The following is a 16,776-nucleotide window of genomic DNA, read 5'->3' on the forward strand; positions in this document are numbered from 1 at the left end:
TGAGTCATCAAAACATTCACCCCCCCCCCCCCCTCCCCGTACAGTGTGTGTCGATCGAGACATGAGCTAATCACACCTATTTGTTTTTTTGAACCAGGCTGTAAACATGTTAATCTCTGCTGTAAAAACAGGCTTTTTAGAATGGGTGTGTATGTGACTTCCTGTGCTTCTGCAGCCAGCCTCTAGTGGACACTCCAGGAACTGCAGGACACTTCAGTACATAACATTGAATCATGCTAGTTTTATTTATTTTTCTTAACTAGTTCCATATAAAAGTCCTGTCTTAGGACGCTCATGGTCCAGTGGTTAAGTTGCGCCCTATTTAAAGGGGTTGTAGTCCTCCAAGCGGGATGGGCCCAGGCTCAAATCAGACCTGTGGTTCCTTTCCCTCAAGTCATTCCCCACTTTCTCTTGGATTTACTCTATCCACTGTGCTATCTAATAGAGGCAAAAGCTCAAAAAGAAATCAAAGAGAAGTCTCACCCTGCTGATCTCGTACTCTGGGACTCCTCGGAGTCGGGCGTAGAGGTGTAGATGTTCTCTTCCTGTCAGCAGCTCATCGATGGCGTCGAACTGAGGACAGTAGCCCATGTTCTGGTGGACGTCCAGGATGCTCGTCAAAATGCTGAAGATTCAGGGGAGCAACAAAACTTTAATACAACATTAAATCTGTCAACAAGACTCTACATATTAACTCATTAGTCTTTCTCTTCTGACCTGTGCCCGGCCACTGACGCCTCTCCTGATGTGACGTCTATGTCTCCGGTCAGCATCTTAAATGTTGTGGTCTTTCCTGCTCCATTCACCCCCAGCAGACCAAAACACTGCAGACGACCAGGAGATCAAAACATGATGAATAAACAAGAATACAAGCAGAATTTTTCCTCTGTTAATGCAAATAACCCCACACACCTCCCCAGCTGAGACTCCCACACATATCCGGTCCACTGCAGGGATCATCATTCCTGGGTACGTCTGAAAGTGGATACAAACTCTCTGAGAATCTTTTCCTTCTTCCATTATTGATCATATTTTTTTTTTTAAAAGAACATCTCACTTTGGTTAGGTCCTTGATGTGTAAAATATCATTGGTTTTTTCACTCTCGTAGATCCGCTGTCTTTCCAGAGCCACGTCTAAATCTTCGTTTAGAATGAAAGGCTTTGGGCCCTCGGAGATCCTGACAACGGAGAATAAAGCACTCGCTCTTTTTACAAGATATTACAGCATCCCAGTTTTCTGCGTGCGTGAAAGCCCTGTGACATCTGTTAAATGTGGTTATTTAAGTTTGTCTGTACGTACCAGTGATCGAGGAAGAAGCGATACTGGAGGAGAAGATTCAGGATGAAGTAGACGAATCCCTCCACAGCCATGCAGAAAAGGTTTTTCCCAATAAAGTCCCAGTCAAATGGGTCCGGACTGTAGTCCTCACCTGAAGAGAGGAGGAAACATCACGCAGACACAGACAATAATGAACAATGTCATTTAATATCAGGTGTAAAGGGGTTTTTGAAACACACATTAAGGTCTACAGTAGGATGCGACTGGACTGTCTGCACGTCAGCTGTCCCATTCTGATGCAGCCAATGACCCCACATCCCTCACAGTATTGAGACGGTCAGGGACATTATATGAGACTGTGTTCATGGTGATTACCGAAGCGAGCAAAGACATCCGTCATAGCCTGGTTCATGGCCATGTCTATGAGCCCTCTTCCCAGGCAGTAATGAGGGAAGACGAGCAGCACGGTCTTTAACAGCTGGTTGAGCTTGTACAGAGCCTGGAGAGAAAACCAACACTAAAGGTAAGGATTATAATAGAAGACACCTGAGGGGTGGATTTGTACAGAGATAACAGCGGTGTTTTTACTGTGGTGCCCTTGAACAGGTCGAGGATGAAGGTGATGGCGCTGCTGTTGATGCCGATGAAGAGGTTGATACAGGACAGAGAGACGTAGGCTGTGCTGGGAACACTGAACACGAAGGACATGGGGTACATCATGGGGGTCACAGACCAGCTACGAGACAGAGAGAGGGACAAAGAACAGCATCAGTTCAGCATAATGAATAACACAATCTCATGCCAGACACAAATAATGTATTGGTCTTTAAAATAAATACAAATCAGCCAATTGTTGTTGAATCGATTGGAGTATTAGGTTTGTAATCTCCCCTCGACTCAGAGATAATTTGCTGTTGGTTCAGTCAATATTTCACAAGCTCAGAGCGAGAAAGCTGAAACTCTCAGGGTGAATGTAAAGTGGAACTCTGATGTTTTTAAACTGGTTCTTATTTTTACAGACTTGATAGATGATGATGAGCTTCTGTGTAATCTGTGCAAATGTGTAACCACTCAAAGCTGTTGTTTTGTCCCTAATAGGCTCAGGTTGTTATTCTAAGTGTGTGACATCATTACAGAAAGGATGCTTGCAAAGATATACCTTCTTGTTTTTTTTTTAAATACAAGAACCAGTCATTTTATCACAATCTTTAAAGTCACCAAACTCCATTGACAAAAACATTAATCTATCCATCCATGCATTCCACCATCCATCCATCCATCCATCCATCCATCCAACCATCTATTCAACCATCTATCCAACCATCCATCCAACCATCTATCCAACCAACTATTCAACCATCCATCCATCCATCCATCCACCCATCTATCCAACCATCCATCCATCCATCCATCCATCCATCCATCCATCCAACCATCCATCCATCCATCCAACCATCCATCCATCCAACCATCTATCCAACCAACCATCCATCCCTCACCCTAGCACCCAGCACCTCCTGGAGGATTCTGGGGCATTCCAAGATCAGACTGGATAAATAATCCCTCTAGCGAGATCCGGGTCGACCCCGGGTTCTCCTCCAAGTTAGTCTGGTTACGATGTTTCAACTTTTTCTCTTTTAATAAAGAGCATCTCGCGCTTTATGAAAAGTGTTTGATATTTTTAGAGATCTTGTCTATTTTTGTTCTCTTTTTTCACAAGAGTCTGAACCTAACGGCAACAAAAACAAGAACAAGAACTTTTAGTGGTTGTCATTTGATTCTTTGACCCCAAAAATCACATTATACCCCGGCAGTTTGTTTTAGAGCTGCTGGCTGAAGTTAACCTAGCAGACAAATAGTAACTAAAAATAAAGAAAATGTCCTTAAATCTTTTAAAAACCAAAGAGAAAATCATTAGTTTTAGCAGAGAATTTCAGGTATTATTGGTAGAGATGCTAAAGAATAACTGCAGCAGGGATATTTTGATTTTAGTTTGGTCTCTTTTTACATCCTAGTCTGGACAAATACAATGAAAAACATAACCTACCCATACAGCATAAGCAGGGCGATAAGTGCTTGCAGGTTGTTGCGTGAGGTGTAGCACTTTTTATTAAAAAAGATGAAGATTTCAACAACCATCACTGCACTCATGGAGTAATTCAGCTGTGAGAGGAACACAGTTATAACAGATGTTAGTGTTTATGAAGCTGAGGTGTACACTTCTAGACATTCTGGTGTTTTAAACAGTGTTCTTGTTATTAACATCAACACTACATGCTCTTGACTGTTTGAGAAATCTGCTGTTTGCTTTGATATAGATCTCTGGAGGTGTCGGTGTAGGTGTACCATGTCCCAGAGAAAGTTGGCCATCCAGTACACCAACGGACTGACGCCACTGACAAACTGGAGGTGTTTGGCCTGGGTCACCCTTTCCTGGATTAAATAGAGGACGAAGCTGGCTGGAACGAAGGACATGGCGAAGATGACGCAGATGGCCACCACGGCGTCCACTGAGGTGGTGAGGCTGGAAGACGGACAAAGCAAAATCTTCAGCTAAAAGTGCTGTGACAAAATGTCGACAGATCTAAACGAGTGAATCCACCAAGAAGAGGTTCAATCTTTTCAAAACATCCTGTCGCTGGTTACTCACACGGTGATCTCAGAGAGCTGCTCTTTGGTCAGGTTCAGAGGATGGTTGATGGCAGTGATTCCGTATTTGTCCAGGTTAGCATCTTTGGGCAGGTTAGCACGCAGGATGGCGTTGTTCGCCACATTCATGAAGCTAACCATGGCATGCCAGCCTTTATTGTTGTACCACACCTGTAGAAAGATAGTGAACCATGCTCTTTGGTTATTTATTGACCCACACCTTTCTATATAACCTACAGAATTCACTTTGGTTGTGAAAATAATATAAAGTGTGTTTCATTTAGTTGTTATGTTGGGCTTTTTCAGACACACCTTGACATTGTTCTGGGTCTCCATATATTTCAGAAACATCCCGATGTCCTTTAGAGTTTGTTTGGAGTATTTGCCCTTGAACAAAAAAATATAAATACCACATTAAAAAGAAAGTGAAAGGTAGAAACACCAACAGAAAGAAATATATAGCAACCATCAAGTATAAGGCAGTATCTAATGTGTTTTTTTTAAGGGATACCCCGGTAACGTTGAGCAGTCGTCCCAGCTGTGCTGCCACATCCTGGATGGTCTTCGGCTGCAGATCTAAAACGGGAAGCTGTCCTCCCACTGATATACCTCCATACCTGGACAAAAAAAATAAAACCCTGCTGACATCTTTAATACTTCACTGTATGTCCAGCTACTGCGGCTAGAAACAATACCTCACCAGTACAACCATTAAAAAAAGAACACCACTCTGTTATCCATTATGATGTGCTTAAAAGGAAAAATAATCTATATGGACCAAGGAGTAAATAAAAGACGGGGATGTAAGCCAATGTAAATAAGCTTTAACCTGCATTCTCTCCAATGTCCAGTAGGGGTTAATCCACTCGTTATAAAAATAAGTCTGATACCTGGTGGAAATATGAGCTGATTTTTTCACTTAGTAACATTTTTGCTAATGAGTTTATGGTCTCAATCTCTGGTTTCAAGTGTTCTTCAACACATCATGATGTTCATTAAAGTCCCATTTAGAGTCAATTAGCCCATAATGAAGGTATACTTGGGGTGACACCACCAACACTCCTGTACTGGTTTACCATGACAGACGTGTAGCCATGCATATCCAACCTTGTCTCCAATATTTTCTCTACTGGGTCAAAAACAAAGATGGCCACAGGAAAAGGCAAAGTCAGGATTAGAAAACTTTAGTCCAAAAAAACCAACAGGTGACCGTCACAGTAGGTGGTCTATAATTTAAACCTTGTGTTAATCTGTTAATCTTTCTAAAGAAATTGGATATAAACGTACCTTTGTTCGTTCACCCAATATTTGCTCTTCAAGCTGCAAAATGATAGAAAAATATTTAAATATTTAAATACCTCAAAACACAACTTTGCTTTTGGGTCACTGAGCAAGTTATTCCTTTTGAATAGGTGTGGGGATCTTAGACCTGGTTCTGATGAGGCTGGGGTAAGTCTTCACAAGGTAATCCGAGATGTTCCTGCCTGTGAGGTCCATGAGAACATCTCCTGTAGACTGGATCCTCTGATGGCCAAAAAAACACAACATACTTTAATATGCATCTTAATCCGCAGACTTTTGTTGCTATGCTGATGACACCCTACTATACTCCTCTACAGCCCCCGATGATGTAAACCCCATTGATAAGTAATTGTTATGCTGATGACACCCTACTATACCCCTCTACAACCCCGATGATTTCAGCCCCATGGATACGTCATTGTTATGCTGATGACACCCTACTATACCCCTCTAAATCCCCGATGATGTAGGCCCCATTGATAAGTCATTGTTATGCTGATGACACCCTACTATACCCCTCTACGCCCCCTGAGGATGTAAGCTCCATGGATAAGTCATTGCTATGCTGATGACACGCTGATATACCTCTCTACGCCTCCCAATGATGTTAGCATCATTGATAAGTTTGTCCTTATATGGCATTAAAGTATGGATATCACACAGCTCTTTACATCTTATAACAACAACATGGAAGTCAATTATTTGGGGTAAAAATCTCTGAGGGAGTTACTGTCTATCCATCTCCAATCATACCGAAGACAAGGCCAAAAACCCTGGAGTAATCTTTGATTGGACCCACCTTTTCTAAGCCCTCATTAGCAATGTCTTTAATCATCTCTGAAACAGATTTTTTAACGCAGACCATTTCTCTCTCTGTCACAGAAAAACTCCTGAATGCTTTTATAACCCCTTAGATTGACATTTGATATACTCACTTGATTGGACAACTGAAAAAGCTTTTGGATGCCTTCAAAGTGTTCAAAATGCAGCAAACGATTACTATATAATGTTCAATATTGCACATTGCTCTACCTGCGGAGGTGGCAGACCTCCCGCCCCCTCAGGACACACAGGCAACATCGTGAGTTTCCTGGGTGTGCTGCATTGACAGTCTGGAGACGGTCTGAGGGCGTCCCACTCGGGACCGGCCAGCATGTTGATCAGGACCGGGTTAACCAGGCCCATCTCCCACTCTGTGGTAATGTTGTTACACGGGAAATCTCTAAAAGCAGGAGCAGTTGATAAAAATTTTAAAAATACAGTTAGAAATTTCTGGACAAAGGATCTAAATGTGTGCAAGGTGACTCACTCCAGAGGTTCTTCGGCCATGCAGCGAGTCCCAAAACCGGGTTTGTCCAACAACACTTCCCCAAAATATCTCATCTGAGCATCCAACGGACGCTCATTACTGCAGCAGAGGAAAAAATAAATAAAACGTGTTGCATATTTAAGCTCTTTATAACTGCTAAATAGTGTCAGGGGACCTTGTGTTCATTCTGCCCACCTGAAGAAGGTGTACTGTCTCCCGTACATCCACGGACTGAGAGTCAGACTCGGATACTCCCCGAACGGTGGAACAATCAGAGTGAAGGTGAGTGCCAAGAAGACAAAACTGGCCGGCAGCACGATCTTTAAAAGTTAGAGATGCAGACACAGCTCATTTACATTTAAAGGTACAGACACAGAAACAGCCTGTTCTGAGCAGGGCTGAAATAGAGGGGTTTATATACATGATCAAATACAGGATCAGAGTGGATTTAGAACAAGAAACTTCACACACATGTTTTGAGGAGCTCTGAGACTTATTTACACTGATTGGAGAGGAGGAGAATATGTGACCTTTAATACCATGGTGTTTTGGTAAATATTACGTTCTTGGACATGTTTGTTTGTTTTTTGGCAAATGTAGTGTATTCAGATATGTTTGGGTGTTTTTTATGAATTGTTCCAATGTTTTGCTTTTGGTTATCGTTCTTCTGAAAGGTTTATAGGTTTTGTGAAATATGGCCTCTGAATGATATGTTTTGGTTTTTGAAAGTTGATGTGTTTTGTGATATTTGACATCGGGAAATGTTTCTTTTTCTGAAATGTTGCTTTTTTTATTAGATTGAAATCTTTTTTAAATCTTGATTTTACTCAAGTAAATACAAAACACACCCAACAGAAACACACAAAGGTTGTAAAGATATCTCACACAAGATTGTGTAAAATCCATTTCAGGGCGGCGAGGTTACCTGGGCGAGGAAGTCCTTAAAGGAGCGTGTGGCGTGTTGCAGCCTCTTTATCAGCAGAGCGAGGAACTGTTTGATTGTCAGCTGAAGACCTCTGACCTGGTACGATCCCCTGCCATCAGAACCTCCTGGGACATCACATAGACCCTGACCATTGGCTTGCAAAACCCCATCTGTGTTTGCAGTAAAGAGCTCAGGTCAAAATATTCAGTCTGAGTTAACGTGTTGTGTTGTTTTCTACATTTAAAAAGCCAGCCTGCGGGACAAACGTTCATACAGTTGTGCTCATAAGTTTACATACCCTGGCAGAATTTGTGATTTTTTGGTCATTTTTCAGAGAATATGAATGATAATACAAAAACTTTTCTTTCACTCATGGTTAATGGTTGGGTGAAGCCATTTATTATCAAACAATTGTGTTTGCTCTTTTTAAATCATAATGACAACAGAAACTACCCAAATTACCCTGATCAAAAGTTTACATACCCTAGTTCTTAATACCGTGTATTGCCCCCTTTGACATCAATTACAGCTTGAAGTCTTTTGTGGTAGTTGTGGGTGAGGCACTTAATTTTCTCAGATGGTAAAGCTGCCCATTCTTCTTGGCAAAAAGCCTCCAGTTCCTGTAAATTCTTGGGCTGTCTTGCATGAACTGCACGTTTGAGATCTCCCCAATGTGGCTCAATGATATTGAGGTCAGGAGACTGAGATGGCCACTCCAGAACCTTCACTTTTTTCTGCTGTAGCCAATGACATGTCGACTTGGCCTTGTGTTTTGGATCATTGTCATGTTGGAACGTCCAAGTACGCCCCATGCTCAGCTTCCGGGCTGATGAGTGCAAATTTTCCTCCAGTATTTTCTGATAACATGCTGCATTCATCTTGCCATCAATTTTGACCAAGTTCCCTGTGCCTTTGTAGCTCACACATCCCCAAAACATCAGGATCCACCTCCGTGTTTCACAGTAGGAATGGTGTACTTTTCATCATAGGCCTTGTTGACTCACCAAATGTAGCGTTTATGGTTGTGGCCAAAAAGTTCCATTTTGATCTCATCACTCCAAATAACTTTGTTCCAGAAGTTTTGAGGCTTGTCTCTGTGCTGTTTGGCGTATTGTAAGCGGGCTGCTTTGTGGCATTGGCGTAGTAATGGCTTTCTTCTGGCGACTCAACCATGCAGCCCATTTTTCTTCAAGTGCCTCCTTATTGTGCATCTTGAAACAGCCACACCACTTTTTTTCAGAGAGTCCTGTATGTCAGCTGAAGTTATTTGTAGGTTTTTCTTTGCATCCCGAACAATTTTTCTGGCAGTTGTGGCTGAATTTTTGTTGGTCTACCTGACCGTGGCTTGGTTTCAACAGAATCCCTAATTTTCCACTTCCTAATTAGAGTTTGAACACTGCTAATTGACATTCTCAAATCCTTGGATATCTTTTTATATCCTTTTCCTGTTTTATAAAGTTCAACTACCTTCTCCCGCAGATCCTTTGATAATTCTTTTGCTTTCCCCATGGCTCGGAATCCAGTAACATCAGTGCAGCACTGGATGAAACATGCAGGGGTCTGTCAGGAGCCCAGAAACTCACTGACTTTTTATACACACACACTGATTACAAGCAAACAGATCACAGGTGAGGCAGGTTACCTTCAGTAACCATTTAGACCCATGTGTGTCAACTTCTGTGTATGTTATCTGGCCAAAACCTCCAGGGTATGTAAACTTTTGATCAGGGTCATTTGGGTAGTTTCTGTTGTCATTATGATTTAAAAAGAGCAAACACAATTGTTTGATAATAAATGGCTTCACCCAACCACTAACCATGAGTGAAAGAAACATTTTTGTATTATCATTCATATTCTCTGAAAAATGACCATCAAAAAGCAGCTAGCAGCAGAGCTCTACCGGCCTTTAAGATGAATTACATCATCGTAGCTGCTCTTCAAGTCAGAGCTCTGGATCAGTTTATGTTGAACATATCAGCTGGTTAGAAACCTTACCACATTAAGTTTTCAGGAATGTAACAAGGGACATGTAATCAAATTACATACAAAGATTGAGTCTTGCATGTCGGTTTGTCAAATCTAAAGCTAATGCAAGAAACCTGTTAGCTTAGCTTAGCTTAGCTCAGCACTAAGACAAAGGAGGAAACTGTCAGCTGGGCTCTGTTCAAACCAGAGTAAGCTCTGAAGTTTTGTCATTTCAATAAGGTTGCATAACAATGATGTAGTGTGACGGATTTGTTTCATTTGGACAGAGCCAGGCTAGCTATCAATCCTTTGACCCGTTACAACATGATACCATGTGCTTGATGCCCTCTTGGATAAAGACTTTCTCATCTGCAGCCATAAACAAGTACTCAGTAGCTAAGCTAACTGGTTTTAGCCTTTAACATACAGACATGAAATCTGTATCCATTTTCCATCTTTCCATCTTGAACTATCTTGTGATTTTATTAGTTTACATCTTGTGTTTATTAAATGAAGGTTGTGTAGTTTTCTTCTAACAACATCTAATCATCTGTGAATTCTGTCAAACTAAACACAGATGTGTTTTTCCCTGAGCATCAGCAGAAGCAGCAGCAGCAGCATTTGTCCAGAGCTTTAAGCTGATTGTCACCTTTCTCAGGTTCCAGATTAATAGCCACTCTGTTGAATCCACAGAGCAACGTGCCAAAGATGTGCTGCAATGATTTCTTCTCTGAGAGAGTCAGAAAGTTAAAGTGTGAAAATACAAAAGAGAGAGAGAGAGAGAGAGGTGCAGAGACACAACCACACATGCAGACATGCAGCTCATCACAGAGTCAACAAACACAGGTCAGATAAAAGAGTTAAAAAAGTTTATTTTGTACCTTGTATACATTTCCTGTTGGTTGCGTTCCCATCAGCAGTGACCTTTAAGAAGATCTGGGAGGAGACAGATGATTTTATTGTGAGTAAACACGGATGAACAGATGCTGTTGATTAGAAAGCGTCATGAACAGAACCTAATCAGTGTGAAGGTGAACGTCAGGCGGCGCCTGTGTGACAGATCGCTTTAATAAAACTCTCATTACACTCGTATGTGTTTGTTATTAACGGGACATTCAGCTCTGAAAATGAAAACATAATTTCTACTTCAATAAATCATTAAAAATGTCTGTTTGATGTATCGTCTCCTTTTACATTTGCATTATCATTCATAAACATTAATTACTTTTCTGACCTTTGTTTGTAACATCTCAAACACATTTCTGCAGGTAATACTTCCACGCACCTCCTCCAGCGACGTGTCGGACACGCCGAAGCTGCTGAGGCCAATGTCCACCAGCGTCTCCTCCAGCTCCCTGAACAGACTGGCGTACGCTCGGGGCTGGAAGTTCCTGTTAGGCAGCAGGTAGGTCAGCTCCTGACCGATGGCCTCGATGAGACGAGCCTGCGGCACGTGATGATTGATCAGGGTTGTTATGGTCTCGATGTTACCTGGAGGTGAGAGAAAGATTCTTTCTTTAGACGTTTATCAAACATTACTTTGTTTGTTTGTGTGATTCATAAATCAAACGGCCATCTTGTATCTCCCTCGTTCTCCAACTAGGACTGTAAAGAGGTACAGAAAGAATATCTGACGACACATAGGTATGTCTAAACATGCTTTCTTCTATCAACACCACCACCAGGGTCTAGACTCCATCAGGGGGGTATCACCACCACCACCAGGGTCTAGACTCCATCAGGGGGGTACACACCACCACCAGGGTCTAGACTCCATCAGGAGGGTACACACCACCACCAGGGTCTAGACTCTATCAGGGGGGTATCAACAGCACCACCAGGGTCTAGACTCCATTAAGGGGGGTATCACCACCAGCACCAGGGTCTAGACTCCATCAGGGGGGTATCAACAGCACCACCAGGGTCTAGACTCCATTAAGGGAGGTATCACCACCAGCACCAGGGTCTAGACTCCATCAGGGCGGGGTATCCTGCTGTTGGCCTCACTACCCCTCTGACTGCATGAAGTCATGGTGATGGATTCTAGTGATAGCACACTTTTCACGTTTTCATCAAAGGAGTCCAGCTGAAGCCAGTTAGCAATTCCTCTACTTTTTGTACCTTTTATACATTTAGACTCCTCAATATATTAAAGATCAAGCATGTTCAGCTCCATTGCATTATCACTGAAGTATCTAAAATATGTAATGAAACTAACGCAGAGCTTACCCTCCAGCTGCCGGTCCAGCTTCTTCTCCTGGTCTGCTTTAAACTTTGAACACTTGGAACACTTACAGGAGCAGTCCTTCGTACAGTCACAGCTCACCTGGAGGACGACATGTCAGCCAAGAACATTATTCACCATCTCCTGACCTGAACACTGTTTCACTGATTGATCCTTTAAAAATTATATTCTTTGACATTTAGAGCAACTGTAGACGAGATAAACATCAACAATTCTTGGTTTTCATGTCCTCCCACCTTCCGAGCTTCAGGTTTCACCCGTCGCACCAGAGTCAGGTAGAATCCGGCTCCGAAGCGTTTTTTGAGGAAGATGGGCGAGCCGCAGCAGTGAAGACGACCCTGAGAGATGATGGCCACGCGGTCGCTCAGCAGGTTGGCCTCGTCCATGTGGTGGGTCGACATGATCACTGTACGTCCTGAAACATCAGACAGAGCGAGTTTCCCACCCCTGATCTAAATAATGCAGAACATCACCACAAACCACAACACCTTCTATCCCTCTACTTCCTCCTCTACTTCCTCCTCTAGCCAGCAGGTGTCAGTATACCTGCACGGTATTTCAGCAGCAGGTCCCAGATGGAGCGTCTGGAGTAGGGGTCCACACCTGAGGTGGGCTCATCCAGAATCACCACCTTAGCTCCTCCTACAAACGCCAAGGCTACGGACAACTTCCTCTGCATGCCCCCTGGAATCAAAACATTTATAAATACTGATGCTGCATGTGTCAGGGTGCAGCTCTGCACAAGGGGGATTTTTCTATTTGAATGAAAAACACAAATTCAATTTATTCTCTTCTTTTTTTTTGGACGAGGATTCATCCACACAGACCTGAGAGGTTCTGCGTCAGCTCGTCTCTCTTGTGAGGCAGACCCAGATCCTGCAGCATGTTCTCCACCTCCTCCTGGGCCTCCGCCAGCGCACGGCCTTTCAGCAGCGAGTAGAAGAGGATGTGCTCCGCCACAGTCATACTGACAGAAAACCAGAGGAGGAGGGAAAGATGTGCTTCCTTTTTTTACTTGCATCACAGTCTATGTATTCATAATAACTATTTCAAAAAGGTGTTTGGAGAGACATACTGGTGAAAAAGGATGTTGTGTTGGGGACACATCCCCAGAGACTGACGCACGGCGTCCATGTCTGTGCGGATGTCATTTCCGTAGATGTTGGCTGTTCCAGAGGTGGGAGGGAACATACCTGTCAGGATGGACCTGAGAGAGAATTGAGCAGAGTTATGCTAATTATGCACCCAGCTTTATGTCACTCTAAGAAGATCACTCTTTGTGTGTTTGCATGAAGAGAATCTGAGCACCTACATGGTGGTGGTTTTCCCGGCTCCGTTGTGGCCCAGGAAAGCAGTAATCTGACTCTCATAGAAGCTGATGGTGAGTCCATCCACCGCCGGTGTGGAGCTGCCGCTGAACACTTTGACCAGATCCTGGATACAAACACCTTTCACCAGATCGGCTGGCTCTGCTTCGAAGAACTGATGACCTGAAAACAGCAAAGATATGAGGAACCCTCAGGACCCTGCGCTGTAAAAGTCCTCTTTGTATTCATGTAGTGCAGGTGTTTGAATCTGTTTGATTGTCGTTGTCTTGCACCAAACCTAAAAAATAAATGATTTGCATGAGTTTGTTTAAAAATCCGTTCTGATTCTGAGACAAAAGTAGAGTTTAGTTTCTCATGTTTATAAAAGAGGTAAGAGACGGCTGAGATCAGGAGGCTGGAATGTGTGAAAAAACTGTATCTATCACTTATTAACTCAGCATGAAACTGAAGCTCACACACACACACACACACACACACACACACACACACACACACAAGGACTCTGAGTTCACACACATTGAATGTGACAGGTGGAGAGAAAGTGGGAGCAAATAAAGAGTGGCTGGGAGGACATAAAAAAACATGTTTGCCTGCGTGAGAAATAAAACTCCAGCACACATAATGAGATATGAAACTGATAACAGGTGGAACTAAAGTGCACCATCAAAACTGAAGGACAGACTTAGAACTAGTACCAGTAAAACCAGTAGTAAACATGAATATCATACCGTCTTTCTCCTCCTCCTCCTCCTCCTCCTCCTCGCCCTGTATCTGTCTCTCCATCCTCTCACGCTGAGCCTGGTGTTCACATGATGCCTTCTTCTCCAGAATCCGCCGTCTCTCCTGCTCCTTGTCCACAGTCTGAGGTCTCTCCTGATCCTTGTCCACAGTCTGAGGTCTCTCCTGATCCTTGTCCACAGTCTGAGGTCTCTCCTGATCCTTGTCCAGAATCTGAGGTCTCTCCTGATCCTTGTCAAGAATCTGAGGTCTCTCCTGATCCTTGTCCAGAATCTGAGGTCTCTCCTGATCCTTGTCCAGAGTCTGAGGTCTCTCCTGCTCCTTGTCCACAGTCTGAGGTCTCTCCTGATCCTGATCCTTATCCACAGTCTGAGGTCTCTCCTGCTCCTTGTCCACAGTCTGAGGTCTCTCCTGATCCTGATCCTTATCCACAGTCTGAGGTCTCTCCTGATCCTGATCTTTGTCCAGAGTCTGAGGTCTCTCCTGCTCCTTGTCCAGAGTCTGAGGTCTCTCCTGCTCCTTGTCCAGAGTCTGAGGTCTCTCCTGCTCTTTTTCTGCCGTCCTTGGCCTCTCTTGGTGATTTCTCTCCTGCTCATGGTTTTCCTCCTGGTCTTTCGTCCCTTCTCGTTTCTTCTCCTGGACTTTCTCCTGGTCTTGAATTTGGTCCTCCTCCTTCTCTTTTTTCTGCTGCTCCTTGTTCTTCAGGTTAGAAAAGCCGTTTTTATCTAAACCCAGATTGTTGTCACATTTGGAAAATAAAAATAAATGAATTATTCTGAGGCGGTCTCAGGGCTGAGATTTACTATCAAACATATAAATGTACACTTTTCTTTCCTTTAGTTTAACCCTAACCCGAGAGAAGATCACCTGAAGCGGGAGCCACACTGTTGAGCCAATAACAGGGGAGGAACGGGAAATAAAACGGCCGGCTGATTCCATACTGACCTGAGATTTAAGAAGTACATATTCAACAGGTTAACTTTGGTGAAAATGTGAAGAAATCAAAGAATGAACGTCTAATGCACCAACCAGGGAAGACGTTGTCCAGGTACCAGGCGAGCACGGCGTACAGCATCGTGTCCAGGCCCATCATGCAGATGGAGGTGAGGAAGGAGAACTCGTCCCCCTCCAGAGGACTCGTCTCGATGTTGTCCCACTGCAGACCCAGACCCTGCTCCTCGTACCTGGACAGGTACTCCGTCCCGAAGCCAAAAGCCACCTGAGACAGAAGACTCTGAGGGGAAAGGAAAAGACAAAATCCTCTTTGTTTTACATCTAAAGACTAAACCATCTTTAGTGATAAATTGATTTTATTGTTTTAACTCTTTGTCCTCATCATAACTTTTTTAACTGCTTATGTGTTTATTTCTCAGCTACTGGGACCCCGGCCCTCGGACTGACCCGATGGACGACCTGCAGTAAGGGGAGGTTTTGCGTATGTGCAGGACATCATCCCTCTCTTGCATGAACTCCGGAGGATTCAGTGTGGACTTAAAACCTCTGAACCTGGAGCATGTAATCTACCAACTGATCTAAATCTGTTACTGTCAGGTCCGCAGTGACACCCACCACCAGGATCTTCATGTCCTTGGTGATGTGCTCCTGCCAGGCGAAGCAGAAGATGTGCGGCAGGTAGAGGGCGAAGTAAACGATGCCGCAGCAGGCCGCCGCCAGGTTGGCCTGGTTGAAGAAGACGCTGAGGAGGAAGCATTGCATGATGGTAGCTGTAGTGAAGGTGAGCAGGAAGAGGAAGAGGATGACGGGGTTGCTGTAGTTCAGGACCCTTCCTCCCTAAAGAACAGAGACGGAGAAACACGTTAAGGGCCATGATTCAGCTGCAGGACGCTGGATGTTCAGACTCAGTTTGATGAGGGAGGGGGACAGCAAGGCTAACCAGGTAAAAAGGTATGAGGCCCTGAAAGTAGCAGCCATGGAGAAATATTAATATTGCAGCATGAAACATGTCGATATTATGGCATTATTAGGCTACGGCCTTGCTGATTCTTATTCTGATTAAAACACTGCATTAATCAAGTTGTCCACTAGAGGGCACTACAGCCCCTCTCTGTATCTACACACCTGCTGAGATTCTGTCTGAACACTAAAGTGTCGACTCCCGACTTTGAAAGCCCAAAAGACAGTAAATCATTGAGCCCGCTCCTTCCTGCAGAGCTGTTGACATAACTCTCATGATGTCACCGTGTTCACAGCTCGGCGCATTAATGATTCATCCAAACGCCATCAGAGGAGAACTTTTATCAGCTCATTCCTCAAGGTGAGAGATGAGGTAATGATTCACAGTCAGGGTGATATCTCCACATTTACATTCAGATACACGATCATTAAAAAGACTTCACAGAGGTTAAACAGGAGAGAGGAAACTAAAACGATCAAACTGTGGAATTATAGTATTTTAAAATCTTAGTGTCTGGTTTTGCAGTAAATGTCTTAGAAATATTTGTATGCAATTCAATTTGACAGAAGAAAGCACACTACACTATAAGTTAGAAAGTACTGTATATAATATTATTTCACATTTGTTTCATTTGTTAATTAAAAAAACATACAGGTACTGTAATTTCATGTTAATTTACACAGAAATTAAAGTTGTTGTTTTTTTTAAGATTTATTTTTGGGCTTTTTGTGCCTTTAATGTAGCGACAGGACAGTGGATAGAGTTGGAAATCAGGGAGAGAGAGAGAGTGGGGAATGACATGCGGGAAAGGAGCCACGGGCGAACCCGGGACACCCGTGTTGAGGACTACAGCCTCTATACATGGGGCGCGCGCACTAACCACTGTACCACCAGCGCCACAGAAATTAAAAAGCTGTTATTAACTCTTTTAATTTTAGGTTTTGATATATGACGTCATCGGCCTGCCTGCAGAGGTGACGTAAATGGTCGTGGTCAAGAGATGAATGCGCATGTATGTATGTCGTTTTTGTTGTGAGGACCCGATGCTTCTTAAGAAATACAGCACCGGGAAGAATAAAGTTGCCAAACGGAAGACAGAGTCCTGGTCTTATCATGGGTGC

At 43.4% G+C, this 16,776-nt stretch overlaps 1 protein-coding gene across 1 annotated transcript in view; it reads right to left on the reverse strand.

Annotated features, from left to right (window-relative positions):
* Positions 1-16,776, reverse strand: part of abca4a (ATP-binding cassette, sub-family A (ABC1), member 4a) — a 43,106-nt gene that overhangs the window by 2,266 nt on the left and 24,064 nt on the right. Inside the window, exons 16-46 of the mRNA XM_061064989.1 lie at positions 15,310-15,531; positions 14,770-14,974; positions 14,608-14,685; positions 13,731-14,465; positions 12,987-13,191; positions 12,750-12,881; positions 12,502-12,641; positions 12,221-12,358; positions 11,911-12,089; positions 11,659-11,755; positions 10,715-10,920; positions 10,311-10,365; positions 10,079-10,159; positions 7,465-7,634; positions 6,735-6,859; positions 6,540-6,638; positions 6,263-6,452; positions 5,358-5,452; positions 5,216-5,248; positions 4,440-4,545; positions 4,241-4,315; positions 3,930-4,099; positions 3,626-3,803; positions 3,327-3,442; positions 1,868-2,015; positions 1,655-1,778; positions 1,301-1,430; positions 1,058-1,178; positions 913-975; positions 718-824; positions 484-625 (exon numbers count right to left, since the gene is read on the reverse strand). Coding sequence (XP_060920972.1) covers positions 484-625; positions 718-824; positions 913-975; positions 1,058-1,178; positions 1,301-1,430; positions 1,655-1,778; positions 1,868-2,015; positions 3,327-3,442; positions 3,626-3,803; positions 3,930-4,099; positions 4,241-4,315; positions 4,440-4,545; positions 5,216-5,248; positions 5,358-5,452; positions 6,263-6,452; positions 6,540-6,638; positions 6,735-6,859; positions 7,465-7,634; positions 10,079-10,159; positions 10,311-10,365; positions 10,715-10,920; positions 11,659-11,755; positions 11,911-12,089; positions 12,221-12,358; positions 12,502-12,641; positions 12,750-12,881; positions 12,987-13,191; positions 13,731-14,465; positions 14,608-14,685; positions 14,770-14,974; positions 15,310-15,531 — 4,665 coding nt within the window. The remainder of the gene's footprint in view (positions 1-483; positions 626-717; positions 825-912; positions 976-1,057; positions 1,179-1,300; positions 1,431-1,654; positions 1,779-1,867; positions 2,016-3,326; positions 3,443-3,625; positions 3,804-3,929; positions 4,100-4,240; positions 4,316-4,439; positions 4,546-5,215; positions 5,249-5,357; positions 5,453-6,262; positions 6,453-6,539; positions 6,639-6,734; positions 6,860-7,464; positions 7,635-10,078; positions 10,160-10,310; positions 10,366-10,714; positions 10,921-11,658; positions 11,756-11,910; positions 12,090-12,220; positions 12,359-12,501; positions 12,642-12,749; positions 12,882-12,986; positions 13,192-13,730; positions 14,466-14,607; positions 14,686-14,769; positions 14,975-15,309; positions 15,532-16,776) is intronic.

Source organism: Labrus mixtus, chromosome 19 (assembly GCF_963584025.1).
Source record: "Labrus mixtus chromosome 19, fLabMix1.1, whole genome shotgun sequence".
Classification (NCBI taxonomy): domain Eukaryota; kingdom Metazoa; phylum Chordata; class Actinopteri; order Labriformes; family Labridae; genus Labrus; species Labrus mixtus.